Raw genomic sequence first — 10,835 nt, forward strand, 5'->3', positions numbered from 1 at the left:
ATTTTTCTCCTTGTGCTCCGTGCAGAGCTGGCTTTTGACATGGTGTTCCTTGAATCCCTGACTGGACAGTCAGAGAGACATTAATCCCCTTCCTGACCTTACTGTGTAGTGTCAGTGTGACAAACTGGGCAACCGGTCTATGTAGAACTCATTGAGTTGACACCTTTCTCATTGCTTGTACTGGACCCCCAGTGTCCCACCCCTTGCCCCCACCTCTTCCGACAAGGCCCCGCCCCTACTCTGCCTCTTCCCCCCAAGGCCCCACCCTGTCACTCACTGCATCATCACCATGTCCCTCCTCCTCTCACCCCCCATCTGCAAGGGAGCCATTTAAGGTTTTGGTAAGGGTGACAATTTTAAACATGATTCAAGGGGTTACTTAGGAACTCAAAAACTGTATTTTTTTAGCAGATAACTTACCAATTAGCTGACTGGAGAATTGTATCTAATTTCTATGTAAAAGAAAGAAAAATAAATAAATATTAAACTCACTCAGCTCTGGTACTAAAATGTTCTGGCATCTTGGGGCAAGGAGGGACAATCAGGGGCCTATGTAGAGGGGTTTTTCACAGAGGGATCTTATGCCGTCTGTGGCTGGACTCCAGCATTGGTGCCCCAGCAAAAGTGGACTGATGAGCAGCGAGGAAGACTAGAGTCCCTGCTACAGATGATCCAGGAGATCCAGGAGGGACAATGGGAGATGTATTGGGCCCTTCAGGAACAATTGGGGCAGCTGCCTGATGAACAGCTGACCCTTCTAAGACTCCTGAGGAAGGAACCCAGGAGAGACCAGAGAGAGTGGTGTGAAAAGCCCCACAACAGGGCCAGGAGGCTAGTGGTGTAGTACAGGGCTTGTTACGCCTGCAGGAGGTGTGGACATTTAAGGAGGGATTGCCCCTCTTGGGATGAGGGCAAGGAGCCTCACCCAGAGCAGGAGAAGGAACATGGCCCTGGGAAGGCCACCTGGGTGAGGAAACCCAGGGGGCAACGGACATGTTGGGCCTGTGGGCAATGCGGACACCTGCAGTCGGAGTGCCCAGGCCCAAGGTGGAGGGTTCAGTTGAACCCCAGCGAGAAGAGGGGACCCAAGACAGACTATGAGAGGCCCAAGGCAGCAGAAGGGAAAGGAATCTGCTTTGGCTGCTGCAAGCAGGGCCATCTTAACAGGCATTGCTCCCTCAGGGGAGTGCGGCTGAAGAAGGAGATGCCTGGGGTCCCAGAAGAGGCAAAGATATGGGGGAGGCTTAGGTTGGATATTAGGAAAAACTTTTTCACTAGTAGGGTGGTGAAGCACTGGAATGGGTTACCTAGGGAGGTGGTGGAATCTCCTTCTTTCATAAACAGTTAGTTAAGGGTTAATGTCTCTTTTACCTGTAAAGGGTTAAGAAGCTCATTAAACCTGGCTGACACCTGACCAGAGGACCAATAAGGGGACAAGATACTTTCAAATCTTGGTGGAGGGAAGTCTTTTGTTTGTGCTCTTTGTTTTGGGGGTTGTTCATTCTCGGGACTGAGAGGGACGGGACATCAATGCAGGCTCTCCAAATCTTTCTGAATCAGTCTTTCATGTTTTAAACTTGTAAGTAGCCAGGCAAGGAGGATTAGTTTTATTTTTGTTTTCTCAACTTGTAAATGCGTCTTTTTGCTGGAAGGATTTTTACCTCTGTTTGCTCTAACTTTGAACCTGAGGCTAGAGGGGGTTTCCTCTGGGCTATATGAATCTAAGTACCCTGTAAAGCATTTTCCATTCTGATTTTACAGAGATGATTTTTACCTTTCTTTCTTTAATTAAAAGTTTTCTTTTTTAAGAACCTGATTGATTTCTCCTTGTTTTAAGATCCAAGGGGATTGGGTCTGAACCCACCAGGGATTGGTGGAGGGAAAAGAGGGGGGATGGTTAATTTCTCCTTGTTTTTAGATCCAAGGGATTTGGATCTGTGTTCCCCAGGGAACTGGTGAAGCCTCTCAAGGCTGCCCAGAGAAAGGAAGGTTATGGGGGTACAGCAAGTGTGCCAGACACTGAATTCTGGCTGGTGGCAGCGTTACCAGATCTAAGATAGGAATTAAGCTTAGAAGGGTCCATGCAGGTCCCCACATTTGTATTCTAAAGTTCAAAGTGGGGAAAGAAACCTTGACATGGTGAGAAGCGGTGAGGGATTTTTTAAGAACCAAAAGCCAGTAGGATTTTTTTCTCTCCTTTCTAGCTGCTTAGAAAGCAGCCTGAGGGCAGAGGTGTTAAGTTTTTTTTAACAAGGGTCTTTGTAAGAGGAGGCTTCAAGCTGTGAGGAAAGAGAGGTAAAAATCCTTCCAGCAAAAAGAAGCATTTACAAGTTGAGAAAACAAAAATAAAACTAATCCACCTGGCCTGGCTACTTACAAGTTTGAAACATGAAAGACTGATTCAGAAAGATTTGGAGAGCCTGGATTGATGTCCCGTCCCTCTCAGTCCCGAGAGCGAACAACAACAACAACAACAAAGAGCACAAACAAAAGACTTCCCTCCACACAGATTTGAAAGGATCTTGTCCCTCTATTGGTCCTCTGGTCAGGTGTCAGCCAGGTTTACTGAGCTTCTTAACCCTTTACAGGTAAAAGAGACATTAACCCTTAACTATCTGTTTATGACACCTTCCTTAGAGGTTTTTAAGGTCAGGCTTGACAAAGCCCTGGCTGGGATGATTTAGTTGGGTTTGGTCCTGCTTTGAGCAGGGGGTTGGACTAGATGCCTCCTGAGGTCCCTTCCATCCCTGATATTCTATGATTCTATGAGTGTGGTTAACATGGCAGTGAAGGTGATAGACCTGCCTGAGCCACCAGCATGAGGTGGCAGAAAAGTGGACTGAGACAGAGTCGGACAAGTGAGAGGTCGGGACCCAGACTGTGAGGGAGCAGGCTACGATGGGAACCCAGACGCTGACATTAGAGGGTCCGGGGGACAATAGCCTATGTACGCAGCTGACAGCTGCAGAATGGGCCCAGTGGACAGCGGAGGTGGAGCTACAGAAAGCCCAAAAGAAGAAAGAAGACCTGGTCCTGAAGTTGAAGGAAAGTGAAGAGAAGCGAGTGAACCTGGCAGGACATCTCCGGGTTGCACAGGCTAGAGGATCCCCCTACTCCTGGGCATGGGATATTGAGAGGGGGGAGTAGCAGGGCAGTCACCCCGCTCCAGTTTGGAATGGGTTAAAAACAGCCCAGGGAAAGGGCTGCCCAGGAGAACCAATCACGAACGGGCTTGAGGGAGCCAATTAAGGCCTGGCAGGGCCAATATAAGAAGGGCTCCTGGAGAAAAGGAAGTGAGTCTCGCTCCAGCAGTGGATTAAGAAGGACCTAGCTGCCTGGTAAGTACCTTGGACAGAGCAGTGCTGGGAAAGGGCAGGCTGAGCTGGGGAGCTCTGGCCTGGCGACCTCCCAGGCTGAGGCCTTGCGGCAAAGGCCTGAGGAGATACTAGGGAGGCAGCCAGGCCAAGAAAAAGCAGCAGGTCCAACCCCCTTGCCAGTGATGAGTGGCCATTTCAGACTGTAGTTCGCCCCCAAGAGAAGGGGCTAGATGATGACTAGCAGTAGCCACTGAGGCAAGGTGGATATAGCAGGTTTGTGGTTCCCCTGAGGAGGGGAGACCCAGAGTGTGGGGACACTGCTGGGGGGGGGCAGCATCCCAAGGTAAGGGGCACCGTGGTCCAGAAGGGTCATGGGGCCTGAACTGGAGAAGATAAAGGGACTACAAAGGGGCAGGTATGGGCAGGGGAGAAACTGCCAGAGGAGGGCGCATCTGAGCTTGATGAGCTAATTCCTAGACTGACCAGCAGGAGGTGCCATGGCGGAGAGTGCCCAACCCTACTACTCATGTTGGAAAATGCGGGCATCATCAAGGAGGAGACCCGTCTGCATAAGGACAGGGAAGGAAGAGGCAGCAGGTCCAACCTCCTGGCCGATGATGAGTGGCCAATTCATACTGCAGTTTGAATGGTCTCTCATCACTGGCAAGGGGGTTGGACCTGCTGCCTTTTCTTGGCCTGGCTACCTCCCTAGTACATTCTCAGGCTTTTGCTGCAAGGCCTCAGCCTGGGAGGTCGCCAGGCCAGAGCTCCCCAGCTCAGCCTGCCCTTTCCCAGTACTGCTCTGTCCAAGGTACCCCTGTCTCCACCAGGCAGCTAGGTCCTTCTTGATCCCCTGCTGGAGCAAGACTCACTTCCTTTTCTCCAGGATCCCTTCTTATACTGGCCTTGCTGGATCCTGATTGGCTGTCTCAAGCCCGCTCGTGATTGGCTCTCATGGGCAGCCCTTTCCCAGGGCTGTTTTTAACCCCTTCCAAACCGGATCGGGGTGATGGCTCTGCTACAAGAGGCAATATGATATTTTCTCTCTTATTATCTATCCCTTTCTTAATAATTCCCAACATTCTGTTAGCTTTTCTGGTTGCCAATGTACATTGCGCAGATGTTTTCAGAGAACTAGCCTCAATGACTGCAAGCTCTCTCTCTTTATGCTTAACAGCTAATTTCAACCCTGTCATTTTGTATATATAGTTGGGATTATATTTAGCCATGTGTATCACTTTGCATTTATTAACACTGAATTTCATCTGCCGTTGTGTTGCTCCATCACCCAGTTTTGTGAGATCCCTTTGTAGCTCTTCCCAGTCCGTTTTGGATTTAACAATCTTGACTAATTTTATATCATCTGCACATTTTGCCACCTCACTGTTTACTCCTTTTTCTAGATCATTGCTATAGATGTTAAATAGCACTAGTCCCAGTACAGACCCCTGGGGGGCAGCACTATTTAAATCTTTCCATTCTCACCAGGTTTTCCTTCCCTTCTTTCCTATCTTTTAACAGGGGTGCCTGGCAATGCTTCCAGGAACATCTAAGGAGCCTTAATTTAATGTAATGACTAGTCCTTTGTCACCCTGCCTCTGTTCATAAACAAACTTCCTGCCTCAAAGGCAGAAGATGGGAGCATCTGTCTACAAATAGGTTAGTCGTTAGATATCTCACTCCTGACAAGCTCTTGCCCGGTCAGAAGCAAGGAATAACTGCATTCTAGATAAAGCCAGTTTTCTCCAGCGTCTCAGCAGAGGGGTGGGCATAGAATGAATGAAACCTCCCCAGAAGAGTGAAAAAAGAGAGGCAGTTTAGGTCTAGCCCTTTAAAAACGCAGAGACTGAAGGAGCCAGAAGAAGCTGGGGCAGGAGAGAGGCACATATGCAGCAGATTTGGTTGCAGGGCTGTGGCTGCAGCAGCGAGACAGACTCAGCTGGAGGAGAAGCCAGGAGTTGCAGGACATGGCCTCTGGACACTCTAGATGGCTCTTACCAAACCCCAAAGAATGCTCCAGGGCAGTGAGTATACGGAGGCAGGGAATGATGTGCAGGTGTTGTATTGTGTTTACCTAGATCTGGGTAACTCTTGTGCTCTCTAAAGTAGAGGAATTGTTTTAGCAACCTCTTTTGCAAGGCCTGGGTCTGTTTGCTTTAACGATCCTGTGACACAAAAGAGAGAAACTGGAAACAGAATGTGCCCAAGGGGGAGAGCTGGGAAGGGTGGGCTGAAGCACTTGGAGAGTCTGGAGGAGTCAAGCCAAAACCAGTCTCAGGGCCTCGCTGCTTCGTGATCAGGTCTCCGCTCACAGAGGGAGACACTAGAATCAGGGGCGGCTCTACGTTTTTGGCCGCCCCAAGCAGTCATGCCCGGGAGGCGCCCCGGAGCCGCGGGAGCAGCGGATCTCCCGCGGGCATGACTGCGGAGGGTCCGCTGGTCTCACGGCTCGGCTGGACCTCCCGCAGCTGCGGGCGGTTCGCTGGTCCGGCGGCTCCAGTGGAGCTGCCACAGGCATGCCTGCGGGAGGTCCAGCTGAGCCACGGGACCAGCGAACCGTCCGCAGTCATGCCTGCGGGAGGTCCGGTCACCCCTGCCGCCCCCCCAGGAAAGGGCCGCCCCACGCGCGTGCTTGCCACGCTGGGGTCTAGAGCCGGCCCTGACTAGAATGGAAGCTGCATCCAAGATTGGACACAGAGGCAGGGCCTGAACGTGGCTGCAACTCAAAAGCACATGGGTTCAGGGTGGGACCCAGACAGAACTGCCTGGTGGGTGCCCAACCACAAGCGCTGGAGCAGGGCTGTGGCAGCAAATCGGGAGCCGCTACATGAATGCTGGAGGACTGTGAGTGGGAGAGGAGTGGGGCTGGGCGAAAAGTGTCCACAAGATGTTTTCCCAAATATGGCTCCTCTGCCCACGGTGTTTCACAGAGTGCTCTGGTTCCTGGACTGACCCAGCTGGATTCCCCCGAAGGAAATGTTTCCTAAACCAGGCAGTGATGGCAGGGGGTGACATTGCAGTCTATATGGTTTTATAAAAATATGCTAATGAGTGAATATAATGTAACTGGAATAGGCTTCATGCAAAAGGTCTCTTGTAAAGTTTATAATCTACTGAGTGTGATCGTCCTCTTTGTATAAATGTACCACTCTTGTATCTCTAACTAGAAATATGAAATATAACTCTGAGGGCCTATTGTAGTTATGCAAAGTGTGGGCCATTAATGGTGGTTTGGAATCTGGTTGACTCCCATTAACCAGGACAACTGTCTGCAGATGGGTGTGTTTTACCTGCAAGTCTTCCTGTGTACCTGTGTGCTGGCAAGTGGGCAGTGATGTCTTGCAGTGACATGTGATCATGGCACCTGAACTGGAATCCATCTTTAGCCTGGTGTCTTTCCATTGAGAAGGAGGGGGTGGGAACCCAGAGAGGGACAAAGGATTCCCTCTTTATGCAAAAGATACATAAATGGGTGGAACAGAACAAAAAAAAAAGGAGCCACCATGAGGAATCCCCTAGCTACCACCTGAGCTGGAACAAGAGCTGTACCGGGGGGAAGAATTGTGCCCAGGCCTGGAAGGTGTCCAGTCTGAGGGGGAAAAAAACTTACTGATACATCTCTGAGGGTGAGATTATCTGTATTCAGTTTGATTAGACATAGATTTGTGCGTTTTAGTTTATTTTGCTTGGTGACTTGATTTGTTCTGTCTGTTACTAATTGGAACCACTTAAATCCTACTTTCTGTATTTAATAAAATCACTTTTTACTTATTAATTAACCCAGAGTCTGTATTAATACCTGGGGGAGCACACACCTGTGCATCTCTCTCTATCAGTGTTAGAGGGCAAACAATGTAGGAGTTTACCCTGCCTAAGCTTTATACAAGGTACAACGGATTTATGTGGGTTTAGACCCCATTGCGAGTTGGGCATCTGGGTGTTAAAGACAAGCAGACTTCTGTGAGCTGCTTTCAGGTAAACCTGCAGCTTTGGGGCAAGTAATTCCGACCCTGGGTCTGTGTTGGAGCAGACGGGCGTGTCTGGCTCAGCAAGACAGGGTGCTGGGGCCCCGAGCTGGCAGGGAAGGTAACACCTTCCCCCCAAACACCTCCCTCTTTCTGCCACTTCTAATGTGCATCCCACCCTAGGTGCCAGTTACAAATGATCAAGGGGCTGTTTTTTTCAATCGACTTCAGTGGCAATTGTAGGTGTAGCACTGGGAATCACTCCAGCTAAGAGCTGATCTAGCTGGGCAAGAAACAGTGCACAATAATCTGATTATTAATCCAAGTAAAATGAAGTCCCTGCCCATTACCATCAAGCAACCTTCAGCTGCAAACTGCAACCAGCTCAGTATGAACACTGGAGTAGGAAGAGGGACCGAAACATAAGATCTTGTATCGTAGGCTTGATGTGAGGCCTGAGGCCTGAACTAAAGTAGTGGTCAAGCTTTGCTGTTATTTCAGAAAGGTGGTACCTGCACACTTTGATACCAAGCACATTCCCCAAAGAGAACAGGAACACGCTCACCCATCTTAAGGACAAAGACAAACAACATGATTAATAGAGATATTGTCATCAACCAACATGTACAAGGTAACGGGAGGCCCCTGAATACATCAATGTTGGTACCCTAATACATCTGAGGTTGGGACCTAGATATGTCAGGAGTGATATGTAACTTGTTTGTAGTGGTGTATAAATATGTATCTCAGAGAAAGTGTCTTTGTCCAGCCTAGGGGGCAGTGGAAAGTCTCGCCACTGACTGAGCAGTGTCCATTGTCATGAGCATACATGTATTAGTCACCCGGTAGAGTCTGCGGGATATTAGTACCGTGCTTTTTCAACAATAAACCTGGCCAGGTGCCTTCACACTTTAACAGGTCTTGTGGTCTTATTGGGTAGTTCACTTGGGGTCTGTTGTTCCAGCTACCTGCGCAGAGCTGGGATGGCATACAGGAAAAACAGTCACATGCAGCCAAACATCCATCAACATCTGACAGAAAACCACACACTTGTCTGGAGGGATTGGTGGGCAGCTGGCTGCTTCATAGGCAGGCCTGGAGGCTTCTTGAATGATGTGGGTGCTTGTACAGCGGGAACTGCTCACCTGTTCCCTTCTGCAGCCTTTGGAGGAATGTCATGGCAGCAGGCTTGCTACAAAGCTGCAGATCTATAGAACAATGGGTACCCCACCTCCCATGGATGGGAGCGAGATGGGAAGCTGAGGAAAGCTAAGGAATTCTGGGGTTATGTTTTCCATGCTCGTGTTCTCTAGAAGCTGCTCCAAAAACAGCACAAGATCAGGATTGAGGATATTCAAACTCTGCCCAGCAACCGCCCCCATCAGCTGTGTTGGTTTTGGCAGTGTTCTTGTTGGGGACAGATTACTAGAGTGAAAGAGCAGCAAATTCGGAAGTGGGCTTAGCGAGGAATGCCACTGCATAGCCAGTGATCACGTGGACTCCAGGAGCTTCGGTAGCACAACAAGGCTACCACTCATTCCCAGAGGAAAGTAGCCTTCTTATACACAGAGTGCTTTACCTCTGCATTGCTCAGTCCATCCATGACACGGGGGTGACGCTGCCTAGCAGCCTACCTAAAAAGTGTTAAGATGTGGTGACCAAAAGCACCATGCAGATCATATATGAGACTCAGCTTTCCTGTTCAGCTTCATTCCCAGGGCAGTGGGTGCCCTGTAGTTCCAGATAAGGTGTTGTGTACATGTGTAAATAGACGGATAATGGCAGGTCTGCTGTTCATCTCCCTCCCTGTGAGCCACCAAAGCCACCCCGGCCTCTGCCCAGCATCCCGCCTTCCCAGCTAACACTGGGGCTGATCCTTCCACCTCTCTCAGCTGTTGTCCACCTAGTTTCAAAGCTGATCCCTTGCCCTGCCCCCGAGGTCAGGCTCAGGCCAAAGGGATCCCAGCCCATCCCCATTGCAGGGATCCTGCCAGCTACAGGCCCCCAGCCGGGAGGAACAAAATGGAGCTGAAAGCAAAGGAAATAAGCCACAGAAGGGTCTCTGCCCTTAGAGCTCCGAAGCTGAGCTTTAGGGTCACCCACCTACAACACAACCTTGCTCCCAACCCTCGGCTGCTTTATATGGCTTCCTGGCTTCCCTCTCCGCTCCTTGTTGGATCCAGTACTGCAACCCCACTACACTCACTGAAGGCTCCTGGTCAGGCTGCAACAGCTCCTGTCCCAGCCCTGGAGCAGAGGGTGCCCAGCTGTGGAGGTGGGGGAGGGAGGTGGAGATGATATAGAGAGTGACAGGGGAGGAGAGAGGGATGGGGCAGAGCCTTAGGAGAAAAGGCGTAGAAGTGGGTGGGCCCTTGAAGGAAGATGGGGAGCAGGGGCAGGGCATCGGGGGTCTACTTACCAGAAATAAGAAAGGTGGCAACGTTATGAGTTAAAGAGTTTGTCACGCTGACACAGCACAGTATGGTCAGGAAAGGATTTAATGTCTCTTTGGTCAGCCAATGATACAGAGAAGAGGGCCCAGCACCCTATCACCAGCCAGCTCCCCACAAAGCTCACTCTGTGAACCAGAGCACTAGGAGAAAATTTTAGTCCCTGTCTGAGTAATAAGCCGGAGGATCCTGCCCCGGATCTCTTTGGTCTTCATTCCATAGATGATGGGGTTTAGCATGGGGGGCACCAGTAGATATACATTGGCACTGAGAATGTGGAAATGCAGGGGCATATTCTGGCCAAACCGGGATGTAAGGGAGGAAAAGAGACGTGGGATATAAAATGCCAAGATGGCACAGAGGTGAGAGCCACAGGTCCCAAACGTCTTGAGCTGGGCGTCCTTTGTGGGGAGGCTGAAGATCGCCCTAAGGATCTGGACATAGGACATGGCAATAAAAAACACATCCAGACCGGTTACACAGAATACTACAAACAGCCCGTAATAACTACTGACACGGGTGTCGGCGCAGGCCAGCTTCACCACGGCCATGTGCTCGCAGTGCGTGTGGGGGATGATGTTGGTTCTGCAATATGGCCACTGCCTTGCGAGGAGGAGATAGGGCAGTACAACTATGCCACCACGCAACATCACAGCAAGGCCGATCTTGGCCACCACCAGGTTTGTCAGGATGGTGGAATGTCTCAGGGGATGGCAGATGGCCACATAGCGATCCAAAGCCATGGCCACGAAAATCCCAGATTCAGTCATGAAGAAGCAATGAATGAAGTACAGCTGGGCGAGGCAGGCACTGAAATCGATCTCCCTGGAATTGAACCAGAAGATGCTCAGCGTTTTGGGCAGGATGGACGTAGACAGGACCAGGTCGGTGACGGCCAGCATGCAGAGGAAATAGTACATGGGGCCATGGAGGCTCGGCTCCATCTTCACAATGAACAGGATGGTGAAGTTCCCCAAGACGGCTATGGCATACATGGCACAGAAGGGGATGGAGATCCAGATATGAGCTGCTTCCAGGCCAGGAATTCCCAGCAGGATGAAGGTGGAGGGGTTGGTGAAGTCGGTTGTGTTGGAATCTGACAT

The 10,835-nt window shown here is 50.3% G+C and overlaps 1 protein-coding gene across 1 annotated transcript; it reads right to left on the bottom strand.

The window, feature by feature from the left end:
- Nucleotides 1–9,875: 9,875 nt before the first annotated feature.
- On the bottom strand, nucleotides 9,876–10,835 carry LOC123362745 (olfactory receptor 52R1-like). Its single transcript, XM_045003207.1, has one exon. The coding sequence runs from the start codon at nucleotides 10,833–10,835 to the stop codon at nucleotides 9,876–9,878; it is 960 nt and encodes a 319-aa protein (XP_044859142.1).

Source organism: Mauremys mutica, chromosome 1 (assembly GCF_020497125.1).
Source record: "Mauremys mutica isolate MM-2020 ecotype Southern chromosome 1, ASM2049712v1, whole genome shotgun sequence".
Taxonomy (NCBI): Eukaryota; Metazoa; Chordata; order Testudines; family Geoemydidae; genus Mauremys; species Mauremys mutica.